The sequence below is a fragment of the Protopterus annectens genome, chromosome 1.part2 (genome assembly GCF_019279795.1).
Source record: "Protopterus annectens isolate FY-2018-M chromosome 1.part2, PAN1.0, whole genome shotgun sequence".
Lineage (NCBI taxonomy): Eukaryota > Metazoa > Chordata > Ceratodontiformes > Protopteridae > Protopterus > Protopterus annectens.
Genome location: NC_056727.1, coordinates 992,530,957 through 992,553,678, shown reverse-complemented (window position 1 = coordinate 992,553,678; position 22,722 = coordinate 992,530,957). Strand labels below are relative to the sequence as shown.

Below are 22,722 nucleotides of genomic sequence, written 5' to 3'. Positions count from 1 at the left end.
TGGCCCTTTTTGTTGAAAATGTTGCACATTGTACTGTGAGAAGGCAGACGTTTTAAAAAGTTCAAGTTTTTATTGCTTGGAACAGTTTATCAAAAGTCAGTGAAGTCAAAAGTAACTTTATTGTCATGTAGATCTACACGCGTGTAGATTAGATGAGATTGCATGCAATCAGCCCGTCATGGGACGGACAAAAAAATCACATACAATAGATATAATTTAAAACAACATATGATACTACCTCTGTCTTGTAAATCAACTCAATACGTTTATAAGTACATGTGTTCCTAGAAACATGCACTTGTTAAGATAACATCTAGCAGCAAAGTTCAGCTAATCGTATTGCACCTGAACCATGTTCACATTATGGGTGAACTAGCACGTATCAGTAGCAGCTGAAGAAAATATTGCACCTGGGTTAATGGTATAAATTGTAATGGCTGGCTTTGTTTGGTGAAATAATGGAAGTCCCAGCTTCCTGACCTGTCAGTGATCATACCTAATGTTGAAATTAAGAACTTTTATCACCTTTGGATAAAAACTGTCTGAATCTCGTCCTGCATCGATTATTGTGGTATTTTTTACTCTGACAGGCACATAAACAGACTATTTGCAGGATGAATTGCATCATTTTATATTTTGGTGGCTCTATTTAGGCTTCTTAATGTATAAAAACTTGTATTGTGAGCAAACTAATGCCAGTTATCCTCTTGGCAATTCTCACCACTCTCTTCAGTGATTTCTTATCTGTGACCAAATAGCTCCCATACCGTACTGAAAAACTTGATGTTAGGGTGCTTTCAGTTGCTGCTCTGTAGAAGGTAGAAAGTACTGACAATGGTAGTTTGACCTTTGAGTCTTCTCAAAAAGTGGAGGCGGTGTCTTTTTTTTAGTATGTGGCAGGTGGTCCATGACCAAGAGTGATCATCAGAGATGTGAACTCCGAAGAATTTGGTACTGCATACCCTTTACAGCGTCTCGCCATTGATCAGGAGTGGTATATGGGGTGTTTGCCTCTTCCTGTAGTCTATAATGATTTCTTTAGTTTTGCTTACATTCAGGTCTAGGTTGTTTTTGCACATCAGGCAGTCAGTGTGTTAGCCTTTTCTCTGTGTGCACTCATTCTCTCTCCTGATGAATTGATGATATGATTTGTACTGAAGTTTGCGGTGCAGTTGTGGGTTAGAATAGTAAAAAAATAGGGGGCTAAGAAGGCAACGCTGAGGAATACCTATGAGTGTTATGCTCCTTGAGGTATTCTTGCCTCCACAAACCTTCTGTGGCCTGTTGATCAAAAAGTCAAGGATCCAGTTGTGTTTATTGATGCCCAGATGTACTAGCATATTGATCAATTGCATAGGGATGACGGTTAAATGCTGAGCTGAAGTCACTGAATAGCTTTGTCACGTAGCTGTCCTTGCTCTCCAGATGCTCAAGAGTAAGATGCAACGCGACTGCTTTTGCATCAGCCGTGGATCGTTTTTCTCTGTAGCCAAACTGCTGTAGAACAAAAGTTGATGGTAGATGTTCTTTGTTTCTCTGTTGCAGTCATCACTTGAGTTATCCCTGCTGGATTGCCCTCGGCCGGCCCGAATACCAGAGTAAAATATTTCCCTTCTGCATCGGCTGCAGGTCATCCCACACTGTCATCTGGTCATTAGCACATTAAAGAGAGGCAGGAGACACCATTACATCAGTGTTTCTTGCCGTTAAGCCTAAAGCAGAAGCAGTTTGCAAGTACGTCGGTCCCCCGTTGCTAGAGTGAGGAAAATACTACTAAAGCTATGTGCCCTGTGTTGGATCCTTTTTCTTGCACTTAAATGATGGCTGAAAAACTAAATAACAGTCTCTATTATGGAAAACTAATACCACACCGAGACTTGATTTGTGTGTAACTTGCCTGTGCCCAGACTGCAACATCTCCGGTTGTCTGTTCTGTGCCTTGTTTAATGTTAGGACCGTCCATAGGAGAGCTGGTTTTGTAGCCACGCATTTTAGGGAGGTTAGGTAATGCGTGAATGGGCATACCTTCATTGAAGGTTGTGCGTCAGGGCCGGCAACTCGGCAAGTAAAAATCTACTGCCAATCATTAGTGGACCTGAGTTCCGCTCTAGCGACTCCTAACCGGGAAGAGACGAAAGATGCAACAACAAGGTACTCGCACAAAATGGTGTCCATCGGTCAATTAACTGCTGAAATTCCCAAAAAGAGAAAAGATAAGAGAGACGGACCTTAGAAGGTTAGGCCCACAGATGAGACAAATCAGAAGTCAGCCAGCCTACTTTCCACTAATTCAGCGGAACTCAGTGAGGTGCATTTGCAGCCCCTGACAACAGCTGTAGAACCACCGCAGACCTCTGCAGAGATGCTTCTGGAGTCCGGTACACTTCCGTTTTGACAGGCGGCAGCACATTGGTTGAGTCCAGAGCCGCTTTGCAGGTACTGGCTTCCAAGGGGCCCTTTTGGATGACTGATGCTAGGTCTAGACTGATGGCCACGCCACCAGCAAAAGCCATTAGACCCATCGAATCTTTGAGGCCTAAGAGCAAGGCCACTCCTAGAAGATCCCCTTCCTCCATGCCCAGTCACAAGTTTCCTCCCACCCAACCTGCCCAGTTTCAGCAGTTACTCAGAATGGCTGAAGATTTAATTACTCTAATCAGGGGTAACCCGCCTACTCCAGCTACCCCAGCCTAAAGAAAAAGGGATCATTCACCTGAAGTGCTTTCAGAGTCAGTCTGAGGACTCTGAATTTCTGGACTCTGACACTGAACAGCCCTTGATGGCATTTGAGGATTCAGATGCTGAGGAATCCATTCCTTCAGCCCCCCCTTCCCCGAGGACCTTTCTTTTTTGGAAACCTTAAATTTACTCAGGGAGCATTTCTGTTGGGAGACCCAGGACTACTCCCAGTCAAAGAGGCTCAAGGAGTTCCTGGACTTACCTCAACACAAGCCCTTAGCCATTCCACCCATCCTATGCCTTCCTGGAGTCTAGCATCTCTCTTGATGCCCTACCTCCTGCACCCAGAAAACCTGACCGATACTACAGGATACCTGATTGTTTAGGAACCGTGCAGCTGACCCAGAAGTTATTACCCAGGGACCCAAAGGGGGTGGGACCAGCTCCTCCAAAAACCCCATACCCTCTGACAGAGCAGAGCCTTGGACCAATGGGGCAAAAAGTTCTACAGTTTGGCTACGTTAGCCATTAGAGCCCTCAATTGCCAATGTCACATGCTCAAATTTTAACAAAAAAACGCTGGAATTAATAAAGCAAAATTTCCACCTTACCAGAGAGTAATACTATCAGAGAACTAGGAGATTTGATCCATTCCACCTCTTATGTTTCAAAACATTCACTGCTCTGCAGATATGATGCTCTTGAAGCCTCTAGCAGAGCTGTAGTTTCTGCATCAGTCGTCTGAAGGCATGCATGGCTGAGAGCAGCCTTTGCCTGACCAGGTCAAATCTAATCTTTTGGATGCCCCTTGGATAGGAATCTACTGTTCGGCCCAAAAGCAGTGGAAGTCATTAAAAAAATGGAAGACCAGGCTAAATCTATCCAGACAGACTTCCTGCAAGTACAACCTCCCAGATTCAGCAGGAATTTTCCAATACTGGTCTTTTCCTGCCCAACCTAAAGCTGTGCCTAGGAGAGGGTGCAGAGATAGGCCCTCTAGACAGCAGCAGCAAAGCTGGCAAAGGCCCAGGCATTGGCTCTCTACCACGCTTAGGCAAGGGAGTTCTAAATCCATTCCTTACTCCAAGGACCTACAATGACTCCCGCTCTGCCCCTCCACCAGCCTAGGAGGAAGGCTGTCCCTATTCTTAGACAAGTGGCAAACCATCACAACAGATCAGTGGGTTCTAAACGTCATTTCAAAGGGGTATAGATTCACTTTTAAAGAAGGCCCAAGATTTTCAGGATTCCCAGACTTACCTGCAAACCAAAGAGCAGAGGCCATCCACTAAATTCAAAGTAACTGTGCTCAGGTATCAGTGGTACTAGTGCCAGAGGAACAAACAGGAAAAGGTTTCTACTCGAGGCTGTTCCTGGTACCCCAAAAAGAGGGCACCTGGCACCCTATTCTAGACCTATCCACATTAAGTCTGTCCCTCCTAGTGCCAAATTTCAAAATGCTGGTTCTCCAAAACTTCTGTGTTTGCTCGTCAGACCTGGCTAGTTACCGTAGATCTTCGACATCTACCTCCATGTCCCCATCAGGGAATCCTGCAGGTGTTTCCTACGTTTCAAAGCAGGTTCAGAGCATTTTCAATTCTCTGGTTTGCCCTTTGGTGTATTTATTGCTCCCAAAGTCTTCAAGTGCCTTGCTGTGGTCGTTGCAATTTGCATACAGTAAAATATCCACATTTACCCCTATCTGGATGACTGCCTTATTCAAGCAGACACCAAGGAAAAACTACTGCAAGGCCTTTCCTTTGTCCAAACTCTCCTAACCTCTTTGGGATTCACCATCAACAGGAAAAAATCCCATTTCCAACCCACAAGACAGATAACCTTCCTAGGAGCCCTCCTGGATAAATCTGCCCAAAGAGCATTCGTCTCTACAGAGAAGCAGAACTTTCTCCCAATCTACTTTTCTCAGGTAGCTCAGAAGACGCATCTCTCAGCAAGGAAGTTCCTGCAAGCGCTTTGGTGCATGACTTCTTGCATCCTTCTTTTACCTTTAGCCAGGCTCCACACGGGAAAAATACAATTGTATCCCAAGAACTTATGGATCCAACATTCACAGTCACTAGCACACCAGTTGCCTCTGATCCCCTGCTTAAGGAAGGAATTTTTTATGGTGGGCAGAAGCTTGTACGCAGAACAGAGGGATACACTTCACCATTCTCCAAGGCCAGACAATCACCACCGATGCCTCAGACACAGCCTGGGTGCTCATTTAGGAGACATGCTCTCAGGGCAACTGGGATCAGGGTGACTTTACCCTCCACATCAAGATGAAGGAATTGCTGGTGGTACACAGAGCTATAATAGCATTCAGGAGCCACCTCAGACCAGGAGTTCTCCTGATAAAGGCTGACAATACCACAGTCATGTGGTACATCAACAAACAGGGAGGAACACACTCAGTACCCCTTGTGCCGCCTAGCTATGCTCATCTGGCAGACAGCGTCTATGATGTGTCTGCACCTGATAGCCCAGTACATTCCAGGGGAGCACAACACCGTGGCAGACCACCTCAGCAGTAGTGTCTTCAACCCACGAGTGGCAGCTACACAAGGATACTTTCCTCTACATCATACATCTCTGGGGATTACCAGAGGCAGACCTCTTTGCTACATTTCAAAACAGGCAGCTAAACAGGTTCTGCTCCAGGGAATTCAGTCTACGAGCATGGAAGGTGGGTGCTCTCTCCTTTCACTTGGGCAACCTATTTATGTATGCTTACCCTCCCTTACCAATGATTCCCAGGGTACTTCTAAGTATAAGGGAGGAAGGGCCAAGGGCTTTCTATATTGCCCCACACTGGCCCAGACAGCACTGGTACCCCTTACTTCTCAGCCTAACCAATGAATTACCCATCAGCCTGTCTCACAGAAAAGCTGCTAACCCAACAAAAAGGGTCAGTACTGCACTCAGTCTGTCCCCATAGCTTATACCCTAGAGGTGGGTAACAGGCCACTACTGAGCAAGCAGATCCTGGATATCATTAGGCCAGAAGGCCCAGTACCAGAAAATCTTTTTCTGCAAAATGGGAAACTAATTCACTGCATGGTGCCAAAATAAGGGTGAAAACAGCACCCATGCCCATGACCTTGGTTCTGGACTACCTAGCAGAGCTTCTGCAAAAGGGATGGTCTTACTCCTCTATCAAAATCCATGCCTCTGCTATCTCTGTTTATTCTCCAAGAGAGCAACCACTATTGTCCCATCCCCTGTTAAAACAGTTCCTTAGAGGGGTATCACAAATTAGACAACCTAGGAGACCACCCACCCAAGCATGGGTTTTCAAAAAAATTGACCCCCCCCCCCCCTTTTGAACCAGCTGCTTCAGTAGACGTAAAGCACTTCTCTTGGAAGACTGTCTTCCTGCTGGCCATAACCTCAGACTGAAGAGTATCAAAACTACAGGCTCTCATGGCCATTGAATATTTCATTATTTTTCATCTAGACAGGGTATCCCTTAGGACAACCCCCTTCTTTATGCTTAAGGTGATATCGGACACTCTTAACCAGGCCATCCATCTCCTTACCTTCTTTCCAAACCCAAAAAATGGGGGGAAAGAATTCTCCACACTTTAGATGTGCACAGGCAACTTAGATACCTGTCTAGACAGAACCAAGTCTATTAGAAAGACTGACCAATTGCTGGTCAGCTTCATCCCTGGGGCAGAGGTGAAACCTATATCCAAACAAATAATTTCCAAATGGATATCGGTGCATCCATTTCTGCTACTCTTTTCATGGAAAGGTACCTCCCAAATCAGAACCCATTCTACCAGGCAGCATCAACTTCCACTGCCTTCCTCAGTGTCCCTATTTTTAGAAGCTGCCATCTAGACATCTGTCCACACCTTCACAAAACACTGCCAGCTGTCTACTTTCTCCAAATCTAGGGAAGGCTTTGCTTCAGCAGTCCTGCAGGACATCGTAACTTCCACTTAAAGCAATAAAAGCCTATTCTGCAGCTCCCTTCACTGCATTCCTACTACCCTACCTTTCTGCTTTGTTACTCTTCCCACATGTGATGACTGCAGCAGTGAAACATGAAGAACATAGTACAGTTGTGTACACTTACCATAAATGCAGATGTTTGAATGTCTTTACTGTTGCTGTCCTGTTTCCCTCCCACCTTTTTCTTTCTCCATCTTTCTTATGGCCTTACCTGGGTTGGCCTCCTTCAGGTCCTCTTGGAAGTGGTTGTGGGAGCAAGAAGCTGATGTAATGGCGTTGGCTGCCTCTCTTTGTAGCACTGACTACCTGACGTCAGTATTGAGTGACCTGCAGCCGACGCAGGAGGGAAATCCTTTACTCTGGTATTCAGGCCTGCTGAGGGCTGCCCAGCAAGGATAACTCTGAAGTGATGACTGCAGCAGTGAATACACTTATGGTAAGTGTACACAACTCTACTTTCTGCAGGCAGATTTTTCTTGACTAGCCTGTCAAAACCTTTCAGAACTGTGAATGTTAATGCAACAGGCCTGAAGTCATTCAAACTGGAGGGTGAGACTTTTTTGGGTAGAGGGATGATATTTGCTACTTTGTAACATGAAGGGACCTTTGCTAGGACAAGTGAGGTGTGAAATATTTTCGTGAGTACTGTACATAGTTGATCTGCACAACTCTATAACACTTTACCCAAGATATCTGGACAGACTGCCTTTCTGAGATTGACTTTCTGTAGCACCCTTTTTATGCCCATCGGGCTAAGGCGGAGTACTGCATCATACTGCTGCGTGTGTAACCTTTGCACATTTGTGGTGTTCCTCTCCTCAAATCTTCCAAAAAAGGTGTTCAGCCTGTCTAGGAAGTCAGTGTTATCACATTGTGCAGCTCTCGTTTCATAGTCCATAATTTGTTATAGACCATGCCACAACCTCATGTCTTCAAAGTGGTTTAGTACTTTCCTCCTATATTCCCTCTTGGCCTCTTTTATGCCTTTCTTCATCAGGGTTGCCCTTGCCACACTTAAGGCTTCCTTGTCATTTGCCCTGAATGCTGAATTTTGTCCTTCAGAAGGTCATAGGCCTTAATTGTAAGCTATGGCTTTTGGCTAGCTCTTGTGATGATCCTTCTAATAACTGTGACATCATCAACACATTTTATGATGTTAAGCCGTCATTGCTTCAGTATATATTCATCAAGGTTGATGTGCTGGTCTGTTGTGGCTGCCTCCTTGAAAATGCTTCAGTTAGTACACTAAATCAATCCTGGAGAACTTATAATGCTCCCTCAGGCCAAATACTGATTTGTTTCACCGTGTGTTTCTCCCTGACCAGAGCAAGTTTATAAGCAGGCACCAGCACGATAGAAAGATGTTCTGAGCTGCCGAGGTGTGGGTGCTGCATTGCTTTGTAGGCTTGCTTTATATTGGTGTACACTTTATCCAAGGTACTCCTACCCCTTGTTGGAAAGCTTACATGCTGGTAGTAATGGGGGAGTACTAACTTCAGATCTGCCTGATTAGAATCACCAGCTATCACATGAGCAAACTCAGGGTGTTTATTTTGCATGTCACAGGTAGACTTGTACAATTTTGAGTGCCTCATTTGTTAGCCGTGGGTGGGATATACACCATGGTTTTACAGATTCTGTTTAGCTCTTCAGGGATGTAAAAAGGTCTACATTTTATAGACAAACTCCAGATTCTTAGAGCAGTGAGACATTTAACCACACAGTTACTGCACCATCTGTTAACATAAATGTAGACGACTCCTCCCCTAGTCTTTGCACACAGTGCTTGGCATCTGTCTGCATGATAGTGTGAAACTCTTAACTGCATTGTCACTGATAGCTGTATAGCCATGTCTCTGTAATCATAATTAAACATATGTGTCTCACCTTGTTCTTTGAAGAGAGTTCTATCCTTAAGAAGTCCATCTTGTCAAGAAAATGTATATTTGCAAGCAGTATTGAGGGCAGTGCAGGCCTGAAAGGGTTTGTCTTTAGTTTAGCAGCAGTATCAGCTCTACATCCTTTTTCTTTCACATCTCTTCCTTTTCTTACTTATACAGCCTGTTCCAGCACCTCCCATCTCACATTTCAGGCACTTAGCAGCATGCAGGGTTAAGATCCTTAACACGTAGAGATCTGAGACTGTAGTAGGTCCCACAGACTCTGCAGACAACAGGACATCAATCCAGGAATATGGTGATGCAGTATGCCTGATTTCCAGTAGTTTCTCTCTACTGTAAACCCCTATATTTTCATTTAAGTGCCCAGGACCAGGTTTTCTTGTATTTCTAAGTGAAAAATGAGAAAAATTAATCAATTTTCCCTGATGAGTTGATGCAGCCGCTGCCTCACAAGATTGATCAAGATATTAACAAAGAATAACTTCCAAGCATGTTATATATATATATATATATATATATATATATATATATATATATATATATATATATATATATATATTACTTTGTGGTAGTGTGGGCCTTTTGACTTGCTGTTAGCCATTGTATTGCTCTTGTTTGTTGGGAAAGCTCTGCCAAATGTGATTTTTTTTTTCCCCCTCAATACCAAGTACTACTTTTAATCCAGTGTCACAAACTGTGAATTTTTGTATGTTCTTCGTGTTTCACTGTTGCAGTCATTACATTTGGGGTAATCTGCTGGTAGGTTGCCCTCAGTCGGCCTGATTAACAAAGTCTTGGGTCCTGCATCAGTTGCTGCCCTTCCATGACGTCAGGTCGTCAGGGGTATAAAACATGCAGCCGACACCATTACATCAGTCTTTCTTGCTGTGCGGTGCCCAAAGCAAAAGCAATTTGCAAGTGCCGGTCGGCCGACTCCTGAAATTTTTGTTTTCGAGTTTCAAAACCAAAGTCTTCAACATAAAGCTAAGTACCCCGTTGGGGAAACTTTTTCTTGCTCCTTACCAATGTCAGTAAAAGTTAATAATTGCATTACTTGTGGAAAGCAAATGCCTCATAAATATTTTCATTCGTACTGTATTCCTTGCCTAGGCTCTGACCATGAAGTACCATGTTGTTGGTTTTGTGCTTCATTTAATCAGCGCACTGTCAGTCGTCGGTACATTTTTGCCTCTATATATTTCGGTTTAATTATCCAGAAATGTCGGTTAGCCATCCGACTACCAGGATTCTGAAAAAAACACAAAGATAAAGACAGGCCGCCAAGGTCCAAAACTGCCGATGATGCTTCTCCTAAGCCAGTCGCCAGTTCGCCAGTACTCAGTGAAGCGCTTTCGCAGCCCCTGATACCTGCTACTTCTGATTCGCAGGCCTTTACTGAGACCCATTCGGAGTCTGGTATGCTGCGAGATGCTTCACCTATGGAACCCGCGGATGTATCTGCCTTGGATGGGTCCGGAGCAGCTGTGCAGGCACCAGTTTCTGAGGGTGCATTCAGGCCTACAGACTTGCATATTAAATCGACACCGCCTTCATTACTAAGGCCTAAATCTCAATCCATGTCTAAAAAAACCGACTCCCAGGCCACATGTTCAGGCCCCTATGCCTAAAAAAAAAACAAAACAAATAGTAAAAATGGCTGAAGATCTAATTACTTTAATCAGGGGTAGCCAACCCCCCCCCCCCCCAAGAGGCCTAGGGCTGAGCTTGATAATGAATCTTCTGATCAGTGTTCTGTTTCTTCTGACTCTTCTAATGACCTGAATTTGTCCATACCTACTTATGAGGATTCTGATGCAGAGGATTCCATTCCCTCTGCTTCCCGTCCTGAGGATTTTTCTTTTGGGGAAACTTTACATACTTTAAGGGAGCATTTCCACTTGAAATGCCAGGAATTTTCTGATTCAAAAAAGAGGCTTAAGGATTTCCTTCTACCTCAGCATAGGCCTTTGGCTACACCTCCTGTACTAGACATTGTTGATGTGTTCGCGGAATCCAGTTTGGCCCCCAATTCCCTGCCTCTGGCTCCTAGTAAACCTGACTGATACTACAGGGTTCCTGAGTCCCACAAGTTCTTTTTCAGAAATCCTGTTGCAGATGCAGAAACCATTTTTCAGGGACCCAAGGGCATTATGGCTTCTACTGCTAAAAATCCTACCCCTTCTGGTAGAGACTCCAGGGCGCTGGATAGATGGGATAAAAAGGTTTCTTCTTCTGCAACCCTGGCAATCAGAGCTTTAAACTGCCAGTTTCATATGTTAAAATATTAACAGCATATTAGATTGCTTAAATCGAAAATGATGTTGATTCCTGACTGTGTGGAAAATAGATTCACAGAATTTAATGCAATCTGCTCAAGTTGGAAAACATACTTTGCAATGTGGTTTTCGTTCTTTAGAGACCTCCTGCAGGGCTGTTGTTACTGGGTCTGCGATTAGAAGGCATGCTTGGCTTAAGGAGCAATCTTTGCCTGATCATGCTAAAGCTAAATTGTTGGATGCTCCTTTAAATCAGGACCGCCTGTTTGGCAGTAAGCCTGAAGAAGTTCTAAAAAAGATGGAAGATAAAGCTAAATCTATGCAAACTGTTAGATTTCTTACAAGTTCAACCTCCAAGATTTAGTAGGCACTGGCCTACTAAGAAATGGTCCTTTCCAGACCCTTCCAGATCCTCTCAAGCCAAACCCGGACACAGCAAAAACCCCAGATTTCAGTCCCAGGGGACTCTCAGAACTAAGCAGTGGGGGGCCTCCTCTTCCAAATCTGGAAATAAGGCACCACCCTGTGGTAAACAGTCTCAATGACTTCCTTTTAAAATTTCCAAGCACGTATCTTTTAACTGCCCCTTTGGGGGGGAAAGGTTGCTTTTCATGCAAAGAACTGGAAACTCATAACCCAGGACAAATGGGTTTTAAATATAGTGTCCCAGGGATACAGATATAATTTCCACATATTGCCAACACCAAGTGGGTGGCCAGACCTGCCCCCAAATCAGTGGGCAGAGGCTCAAAAACAAGTACTTTCCCTCTTAAGCATGGGGGCTATTCAACTGGTACCAGAAGAGGAAAAGAGACAAGGTTTCTATTCCAGGCTTTTTCTGGTACCCAGAAAAGAAAATCATGGCGTCCGGTCCTGGACCTGTCTACTGTAAACACCTTTCTGGAGATTCCAAAATTCAAGATGCTGACTCTTCACCAGTTACTTCGTATGCTAGGCAAAGATGCCTGGTTGGCAACTCTAGATTTAAAAGAAGCATACCTGCACATCCCAATCAGGGAATCTTGCAGAAGATACCTCCGCTTCAAAGCAGGCTACTTGCATTATCAGTTCTGTGCACTGCCCTTTGGCTTGTCTACTGCGCCCAGGGTATTCACAAAGTGCCTGGCTCCAGTTATTGCATTTTGCAGGCAAAGAAATATTCAAATATATCCATACCTGGACGATTTTCTAATTCAGGCAGAAAACCAGGGCACCCTTCCAAATCATCTGGCGTTTGTAAAAAGGGTTCTAACTTGTCTGGGGTACACCATAAACGAAAAGAAATCACAACTGGTACCCTGTCAACAGATTACATTCCTGGGTGCAAGCTTGAATACAACTGCCCAGATGGCTTTCCTCACGCCAGAGAAGCAAATTAATTTGGTAACTTCAAACAAGTGGCCAGAAAAACCCTGCTGTCTGCAAGACAAATACTGCAAGCCTTTGGTTTCATGGCCTCCTGCATTCTTCTAATTCCATTTGCAAGACTGCATATGAGAAAACTACAGTGGTATCTAAAAAGTCTGTGGAATCAACATTGTCACAGCCTGGAAAGAATGATTCCTATCATACATTGCCTACGCCTGGAGTTCCTGTGGTGGGCAGAAGCCTGCCACCAAAACAAGGGACTACCATTCACACAACCCCCTGCCGCCCAAACCCTAACTACAGATGCATCAGACTATGCATGGGGGGGCTCACCTGGCAGGGAAGTGCATTCAGGGCAAATGGAACTCAAATCAAATGCACTTACATATCAATCAAAAAGAAATGTTAGCTGTACAGAATGCTCTTGACAGCCTTCAAGGACTACATTCTTCCAGGACAACTAATGGTAGACGGACAACACCACAGTTGTGGTACATAAGCGGGGGGGGGGGGTACAAATTCCTACCCCCTCTGCAGACTAGCCATGGCATTGTGGAACACAGCCTTGAGCTACCAAGTGCATCTACAAGCTCAATTCCTGCCAGGAAAATTGAATATGCTGGCAGACGGACTAAGCAGAAACCTCATGGACCAACACGAGTGGAAACTGGAACCACGGATTTTCAACATGTTGACAAGCGAATGGGGGAGCCCAGACATAGATCTATTTGCCGCCCCCCAGAACTACCAGTTGAACAAGTTTTGCACAAAGACTCCCCACAAACAAGTCTGGAAAGTGGATGCTCTGTCCTTCAGCTGGAAAATCCTATCAGTCTGCGCCTTTTCCCCCTCTGCCTCTCCTTTCCAAAGTTCTACGAAAAAGTCAAACAGGACAAACCAAGGATGATTTTGATTGCTCCAGACTGGCCGTGGCAACACTGGTACCCCCTCTTGCGCAGTGTGTCTCATATCTCCATGGCACCTGTCTCAGACCCCTTCCCTGCTGTCTCAGCTGTCTCAGCAGGAGAACCAAATTCTGCACCCTCAGCTTCCAGCATTGAACCTTGCAGCCTGACTAATCACTTAAATTCACCCTTATCCCTCGGCAAACCTGTGATGGATGTCATCTTTGAGGTGAGGAGACCTAGTACTAGAAAATCTTATGCTGACAAATGGGAAAGATTCTGTGCCTGGAACCAATCTTTAGGGATGAGCACAGCAGCGCCCAATTTACCTCCGATTTTGCAATACTTAACTGAGATGCTTCACAAGGGCCTGTCTTATTCCTCCATTAAAATCCATGCCTCAGCCATTTCAGCTTACTATAACAGAACCATCCCCTCTTCTCTCATCCTCTGCTCAAGCAGTATCTCAGAGGGGCAAAGAACTTGACACCACCCAGGATAGCTCCTAACCCTGCCTGGTACCTTAACTTTGTTTTGAAGAAACTCACTCTACCTCTTTTTGAGCCAGCTGCTACTGCAGACTTAAAAATTCTTTCTTGGAAAACAGCCTTCCTTTTAGGCAATCACTTCAGCTAGGATGTCTGAATTACAGGCCCTTATGGCAGTGGAGCCTTTCATCATCTTTCATGCGGACAGGGTATCTCTCAGGACCAATCCATCCTTCATGCCCAAGGTGGTTTCCAGTGTGGCTCTTAATCAGTCCATTAATTTGCCAGCCTTCTTTCCCAGTCCACAGAACAAAGGGGAATGGATTCTGCATTCCTTGGATGTGCACAGATAACTTAGATTCTACTTGGGCAGGACTAAATCTCGAAGAAAATCTGAACAATTGCTGGTAGCATTTGCTGAAGGGGCAGAGGGGAAGGCTATTTCAAAACAAGCCATTTCTAAACTGATAAACCATTGCATTAATTTCTACTATAAGCACCATGGAAAACCTATCCCCCAGGGTATCAGATCTCTCTCCACCAGGGCTGCATCTACTTGTGCAGCCTTTCTCAGAGGTTTTCCTACCAGGGATATCCTAGAAGCTGCTACCTGGAGTTCTGTACATACTTTCACCAAGCATTATCATTTACCAATTTTCTCTAAATCCAAAGTTGGCTTTGCCAATGCAGTCTTGCAGGGCCTTATAGCTGGCCCTAATGCTGTATAAACTCCTCCTGCCAACCATAGCTTTGGGAGTCTACCCAAATGTAATGGCTGCAGCAGTGAAACACGAAGAACATAGTACAGTTGTGTACACTTACCATAAATGTAGATGTTCAAGTGTAGTCACTGTTGCAGTCCTGGTTACCCTCCCTCCAGCCCCCTAGTTTTTTCTGGCTATACCTCTACTTTCCTTTACTATGCTTAAAAGCCTTTTTGGTGTATTTGCTTTTGGTTGTGGAGGTATACTTTTGTGTTTTTGTGTTTATTTGCTCCCCATTAGGGTGGCACCTGACATCTGGGGCAAGAAAAACTGATGTAATGGTGTCTGCTGCATGTTTTATACCCCTGACATCATGGAGGAAGGGACAGCAACTGACGCAGGACCCAAGACTTTAATTAGGCCGACTGAGGGCAACCTGCCAGCAGATTACCCCAAATGTAATGACTGCAACAGTGACTACACTAACATCTACATTTATGGTAAGTGTACACAATTGTACTTTCTTCCTTGTTTGCCACAAGACGGTTTTAAAATATAGCCATGTTTTGTCTGAAACAAGACTTAGAATGGAGGCATGCTACTGCTCAAAATTTTTCACTCCCTCACCTGACCCAACCACCGGCCTTCCATGTTCCCACACCCGTATCAAAAGCACTAGATACACTTTGTTGTTCCTTACTGCATAATCCCAGATTTATACCTTTACTTGGGCCCCTGTAATGCTTTAGGAATAGGTTTTGTAATGAAATTCCTGGAACTGTGGCATGAGGAACTCTAGGGTGCAGCGGACAGGATGCTGGGAGCCTGCATATTCTGGTGGCCAGTCAAGGTTGCCTAACAGAAGGTGATACACAGCCCGCATGCTTAGTGTGCACATTCGCTCACCTAGCATGGGACAATGAGGTTCCTGGTCTCCACAGTAGATTGCACAGGCTAAAGATGCCCCCACCATAGGAAAATTAAGCCTTTCAGTGGGTCAAGTACATTCCTGAACTTGCTTTGTGGGTGGTATAGAATAATTTATTGCTTCTACATCATTGGACTGATTATCTTATATCTTTTTACATGTAAATTGATTCCAGGTAGTAAAATCTAGCTACAGGGATATTAAAGTGCTGGCTGTGAGCGTAGGTTGTAGCTACAGTTTTGAATTTGAACAAAAGCTTGCAAGCTCTTCCAAGTAACAGAAGGCAGCGGTAGTTTCTTTAAATAAATTGGAAGCTAAGTGCACCACATAAAATGTCTCCATGATAAATTCTTACAGGGATATAGCACAGCAGAAATCATGTAGGCATGTTAGCTTTCATTAGTTTTGTGTATTAGGGCTAACCTGGTCAAGAAAATGAGAAGAATGCAGAGTATAACACCAGCAACTAGAAGTTAAGTAACTTAGTCTGGCAGGGGCATTTGCACAATCTACAGTGAAAATATTTTTTGTGCAGTTATCCTTGAATTGCCAATTTTTTGCTACAAAAACTGAAGATGGAGCAGCATAAACAATGGTTTTACATGTGGTATGTGCCAGTTGATGCATTATTGCCTTCATGCAGAGAACCTTCATCTGTCTGGAAAAAAAAATATTGAACTCAGATGAAAACCTTTAAGTAGCTAAACTTCTGCAAAAGACTTACCTTGAAGATCAGCTTCTGTTGTATCTTGTATAACTGTAGTTTGCTCATTTTATAGTTGTAGTTTTATTGTAAAGCATTGAGAAGAAATTGAATGACTTGTTACACTTTGAATTTAGTTTCAGCAACAGCTTTCTACAAAGCGCAGCCGGTGATTGAGTTCATGTGTGAAGTATTAGATATTCGAAATATTGATGAGCAGCCAAAACCTCTCACCGATTCACAGAGAGTGCGATTCACAAAGGAAATAAAAGGTAAGGACTTTTACATAAAAATAATTTGCTTGGTGTTGCAGTGAATTGCCTCATTTTCAGTGAAAAAAGAAATAAGAAAGCAAAGAAAACAGGTTTTGTTGAGGTGGGGGGAAAATCTGTAGAAATCAATACTAGTGTTTGAACATAGTGCTTCTCTCTCTTTTTTTTTATGCTGTTTTACTATTTCACACTTGCTAGTATCTACTCTCTAACTATGGGAGCACCTTGTTACTGGTTTCCTGCTCACTAACGACCGCTGTCTCTAGTAAGTAAGAACAGTCTTGTTAGTATGATGACACAAAACACATTGTAGACAAAGGTGAGTGGATCAGCTCATTTTATCGCAAGCCCCTCATCAACTGATGGGTAAAGCAGATCAAGAGCTAAGTTTTAAGTACATACTGACATGTAATACTTGTATCCTGAAGGGGTGATAAACGTGAATGTAGTTCACTGTTTTACTATTGCAACAATATCATAAGTCATACCAGTGTTACAGAAGTTTTTTGGGATTTGTGCGGATTGCCTTTGCAGTACATCACATTTGTACTCATTTTAAGTGACTGTACCCAGCCTTCATATCTCTAGTACCTCTAGAATTCTAAACCATACTGGGAAACAGTTTTACAGCTTTACTGCTGATAGGACCAGTGGACCCCTCATTCTCTATCTGGTTTGTTCATACCACCTTACAAGTTTATGGAAGTTTTCTGGATCCTTTCAAAGTGCATCATTGTACAGCTTAATCATATGAAAAGTAGCAGTCCTACCGTAGCATTATCTTGGAATTTGGCCAAGTATGCTAAGGATCTTGAAATTTACAATCCGCTGGAGTGCTCCACAGCATAGTTATAACTAAGCACTTTTCCAAAGTGCTAGGACTTAGGGCTACTCCAGAACTTTTGAGGTAAGCATCAGGCAAGGAAAAACCATAACCCCGAATACCTCTTACTGGACTACTCATTTCCTTGCTGCTTGTGGGATCCAGTAGCTATCACTGACCTGCTTGAACTTGTGCTCATGAAGTTATGGAAACGCCATTAACTCATTTTCATCTGTTGGGAGGCTAAGTACAGTCTGAGAATATTCTCTGAGAAGTGCTTCACATGCAGAGTAGTTTTCAACATGCTTCTGAGGAGGCACGTATGAGAATGGCATAATAAATGGGCACATTTTAGTTGCTTTAAACTCTCTTGAGACTGTGGTGTAGCCGAGGGGCTTCCTTATAGTTCTGCAGCTTAACTTGGCTGGCTGTCTTATCCCCATGCAAGTGAAGCTTGGATCTAATTCTAGGGATCTAGTAAAGCTGTGATGTTAGCACAGTTGCCTTACTTGATTAAGTGGGAGATGTTTGTCTGTTGGCTTTGTTCTGGATAGGACCTGGTATGAGACTTGGACATTTACTGTTCGTTTTATGAACTTCATTGCTGGTGCTGTGTTAGTGGTTTCATGACATTTTTCTGCAAAGAAAATGTCTTGCACTGAATATTTCTTGTAAGTATTGTAGTAAGTCTTCTCCGTGAATTTTTCTTGAATCACTGCCCTGACACTTAAAGCAGAGGATTTCATTTTTACTGTTCAGCAGCTATGAAGTTTTCACTAATTTGCTGTACATGTTGTTGTTACAGTTGTGTAATTCAAACAGCAAATCTGCTAATCTTTTTTCTGGTCTGAGGAAGAGTCACTCACTGCTTCTTTGCAAAGGTCATGTACGGGCATTTCATTTTTCAGATTACTTTGCCTAGGTCGCTGCAAACTCTGTGCTGTCTACATGGTTATCACTTCAGCTGACCAGCAAACTTTGAGTTCATGTGTCCTTTGCACTGTTTCTCATTTCTGCAAATCAGTATATCTTGTGATTTCTTAAAAATATCATCTCTTGTGGTAGTGCCTTTAATGCTGGTAAGATTTGCTAGGTCATTTTATCTCAAGAAATCTTAACAGGGATGAATACAGTTACTTTTATCTTGTAGATGAACAGTAATTGAAATGTTTTGCTTTGTTCTTTAGTTGCAATATTTTTTCCTAGATCTGTTCAGCTTGTTGTCCTGGCTAAAAGGTATGTCTTCAGAGAAGTTTTATTTGCAGGATGGATTTTAGAAACCACAGTTGTACATGCATGTGTTTAAAACACACAGTGTATAAGGTCATCCGTTTTTTGTAATCATCTGTGCTACCCTGTATTTTTTGCATCGTTTCAGGTTTGTAGTTACTTGAATATATTTGCTGGCCACAACAGCTTTAATGATTCACCTTTCTCAGTTCTCGCTACATCAGTACAATAACTATACTTGCTCTGTATTTATTTTGATTCATAATGAAGTCTGTCGTACTATTTGAAAACAGCAACCCTCCCCCTGACAAATGAGAAACTGAGTAATCATAGTGTTTCATAACTCAGTGAAGTATTAGTCTGCTTTTATCCTCTCATTTAAAACTGCTTCATCACTGAATTTTCTTTTGGATGCAGTTAACTGAATATTATAGCACAAAAATGTATTAAATTACTGTGTATGCTGTTTGTAAGTCTTATTTAACCAGTATTCCCATTCATAGGTCTCAAAACATTACTTAATTTCAGTTGTCATAATCAGGAAAATGCACTCGTCACTTAACCTTTTAGTGTAATTTTTGTGTCAAGGCTAAGTCACGTTTACATTTGAAAAATATTGTGTTTAGTTGTTGATACAAATGTTAATCTGTCATCTGGGACTTAAAACTCACCTTTTTTAAAGCCGTAAGAGAGTGTTCATGTATGTTGGTATCTGCAAAGGCTGTCATAGAGGTTGCAAAGTTTTCCTTATTTAATGGTTTGAGGAAGAAATACAGAAAAAAATGCCCTCAAATCTGAGTTTGGAGTTGAATTCTGTCTGTGCATTTAGTCTAATTCAGCAGTTTCCATCTGAAGAGCCTCAAACATTTTCAGTGTCAGTTGTGAATAGGTTCTGCAAATGTCAAATTTCCTTTCACCCTGAAGTCAGTAATCTTTATGTAAAGTCATTCAAAAGCAACATAATAGCCTCTGAAATGTTTTGCTTTGGACAGGCTTCTGCAGCAGATATCCAAATTAACTGTATCATAAGGCAAAATGAGCCTAGTTTTTTTAAGGCTTAAACAACTTTCATAAGCATTAACATTAATTCAGAAGCTTTGATAACTGAAAATGCCTTATGCAACATATTTCTTACTCCAAGTTTTAACATGTTGATGCCATTTAGAAAGGCTAGTATGGCACAGTGGATAGCGTTGTCCTCTCAGTGCAAGAGGTTTTGTGGTTTAATTCTTGGCTGAGGTGCCTTCTATGCAGAGTCTGCATGTCCTCCCTGTGTTCACGTGGGTGTTCTCCATGTGCTGCTGTTTCCTCCCACATTTTAAGGGCAATGCAGTAGGGTCTTGGACACTAAATTGGCTGTGTGTGTATGTGATGGAAGAACTAAAGTGGCAGGGCTAGCCACCTGGTGCTGTAAATTTTGACTTAAATAATTTTCACTGTTGAAGTGATACCCCAACCCTATGTGCAAAAATGAGAAAAGGGATTGTGGGTGGTGGATGGATAGATGAATGGGGTACTTCTATCATAAAAGCAAGTAGTAAAATCTGTTAGTTCTAGTACTGGCCTACCCTTTTTGACCCAAATGTGTTGATCCCTTTTCTCAACATGAAAAATCATTTCAGTTCTTAGTTTGTGTTGAGCAATCGTTATGGTGTGTTGTAAGTTCTTCTTGAATTCTGCTTCTATTTCAGATAAAAATTGTTGAAACATGATGAGTCAGACCTTCTTTCAGATGTAGTTGGTTACAACTTGCATTATGTTTCATTTGGTAACTTTACTACAGAGAATTTGTGTGTTGTGCATTCAGTGGTGGTACTTAAGCTTCCTGCATAAATGCTTTTGGAATTCAACCACCAAGCCCATTTACATCTCCACATACTTAAGTGCCTTCTGTTGTCCGTGTACTTAAATTTTTCCATTGAAGTCCCACATAAGTGTTATACCTATTATTTTTAAACTAATGTCGTGGTGTCGGTTGCATTTGCAAGATTTACTAGATGTTCATCATAGTCAGTGTTGCAGTACTGGGACTTGGGAGTAAGCGGTACATTGGCCATCACTCTCTTCACTTCTTTATTGCTGTGCAGTCCAATGTACAAGACTGCACTGCTCATTGATGTTCATCGTGCATACAGCTGCAGTCATAACAGATGGGTTCTCCTGCATTCAGGCGGGTCCTCGGTCGGCCGAATTCCAAAGTCTAGGTCCGGTGTCGGTTGTCGTCGCTTCTTCCCTGGCGTCAGTACGACAGGGGTATAAAAGAACCAGCCAACGCCATTTTCTTCAGTCTTTCTTGCTGCGCGGTGCCCGAAGCAGAAGCAGTTCGCAAGTGCAGGTCAGCCAGCTCCTGAAATTATGAAAATTTTGAAACCAAAGTCTTCTTGAAAGCTAAGTACCCAGTTGGGGAAACTTTTCTTGCCTCAGACCGATGTCAGACAAAGTTAATAATTGTATTTCATGTGGGAAGCAAATACCGCATAAGGATTTCCATTCCCTCTGTATACCTTGTTTAGGCCCAGACCACGACGTCTCTGTCTGTCGCTTTTGTGCTACATTCAACAAACACACCATTAAGCGTCGGGCGGAGTTTGCCCAGCATTATTTTGGAAAAACATTTAACTACATTATGTCGTCGGATACCCCGACTCCAGTTTTGTCTAAAAACCGCAAAGATAAGGACCGACACACGAGGTCCGCGACCTCTACCGACACCACGCCAAAGCCGACTACACGTGGTCCGGTTCTCAGCGAGGCGCCTACGCAGCCCCTGACTACCGACGACACTTCATTGGCGGTGTCTCCTGTGCCCGAGGTCGCAGGCTCCTCGGCCCACACCCCAACTACAGATACCGAAGCCACTCTTGGCGTTGAACCTCAAAATGTGGACAGGTCTACCTCCACTCAAGGTGTCTTCAGACCTTCCTCTTCTTTTTCCATCAAGGCTTTCACTAAGTCTAAAGCAGCAATGCATTCTAAGAGACAAGCTACACAGGGCCCATCTCCAGGCCCCATGCCTAAAAAACGGATGCTTAAAATGGCTGAGGATTTAATTACTCTTATCAGGGGTTCATAACCCCCACCGGACAAAAGGCCCAGAGTGGAGGAAGAATCCCCCTCCACTGATCAGGGCTCCATTATTTCAGAGCACTCCGATGATCAGGAGCATTCTTACTCCCCTTTTGAAGACTCTGATGCAGAGGAGTCCATTCCTTCTGTATCCCCCCCCAGAGGATTACTCATTTGGGGAAACTTTGCATACCTTAAGGGAACACTTCCACTGGGAAGGCCAAGATTATTCAGATTCCAAGAAAAGGCTTAGAGAATTTCTCTTGCTACCTCAGCACAGGCCTCTGGCTATACCTCCTGTCTTGGACATCCTAGATGATGTTTACTCGGAGGCCTGCCTTAACCCGGATTCTCTGCCTCCAACCCCAGTCAAGCCTGACAGGTACTACAGGGTTCCTGACTCACACCAATTTCTATACAAAAGCCATGTTGCTGACCCAGAAACCATCTCACAGGGCCCCAAGGGAATTAAGGCCTCCACTGCTAAAAATCCATTACCTTCTGAGAGAGATTCCAGATCCTTAGAAAGGTGGGGAAAAAAGGTATATACCTTGGCTACCTTAACCATGAGGGCCTTAAACTGTCAGTTCCATATGCTAAAATACCAACAGTTTTTGTTATCGCAATTGAAAAGTAAAATGTCACAACCTGAACAACGAGACTTGAAGGAGTTGCAGGATTTGATGCATAGTGCTGAACAAGTGGGTAAACATACCTTACAATGTGGTTTTGATGCTCTAGAGGCCTCATGTAGAGCTGCTGTTACAGGATCAGTTATACGTAGACATGCCTGGCTCAAAGAACAAACCTTGCCTGATCATGTCAAAGCTAAATTACTAGATGCCCCTCTACTAAAGGATGTATTATTTGGTGCTAATGCTGAGGAGGTATTAAGGAAAATGGAGGAAAAGGCTAAATCAGTGCAAACTCTGAAAGATTTTCTACAGGTACAACCCCCACGTTTCAGTAGAAATTGGCCTTCCAAAAATTGGTCTTTTCCAGCCACGGACAGACCCCAAAGAGGTAGATACAGGCGCCCGAGGGGCAGAGGACAATCCCAAGGATAGTTTAGAGGCAGACAATGGCGAGCTCCTACACAAAGAGGTGGTGAGGATAACTCGCAATCATTCAGAAAGCAAGCCCAATGACTTTCCCCTTTGCATGCCAAGCAAGACTCAAATGGCAGCCCCATTAGGAGGAAAACTGGCATTATTTTCAAAAAATTGGCATATTGTCACAAAAGACAAATGGATCCTGGACATTATAAACAGAGGCTACAGATTCCATTTTCACACCCTTCCAAAAATGAGAGGCATGCCAAACCTGCCACACAATCAAAGGGCAGAGGCACAAAGGCAAATTACAGATCTCATAGACATGAAAGCTATTCAAGAGGTACTGACGCACGAACAAGGT

General features: G+C 43.3%; 1 protein-coding gene across 2 annotated transcripts in view; it reads left to right on the top strand.

Moving 5' to 3' along the window:
* The window catches only part of LOC122792214 (protein argonaute-1), a 1,920,205-nt gene that overhangs the window by 694,662 nt on the left and 1,202,821 nt on the right, over window positions 1–22,722 (top strand). For both annotated transcript variants that reach the window (XM_044059955.1, XM_044059956.1), the window contains exon 6: window positions 16,053–16,187. In XM_044059955.1, the coding sequence (XP_043915890.1) occupies window positions 16,053–16,187 (135 nt within the window). The remainder of the gene's footprint in view (window positions 1–16,052; window positions 16,188–22,722) is intronic.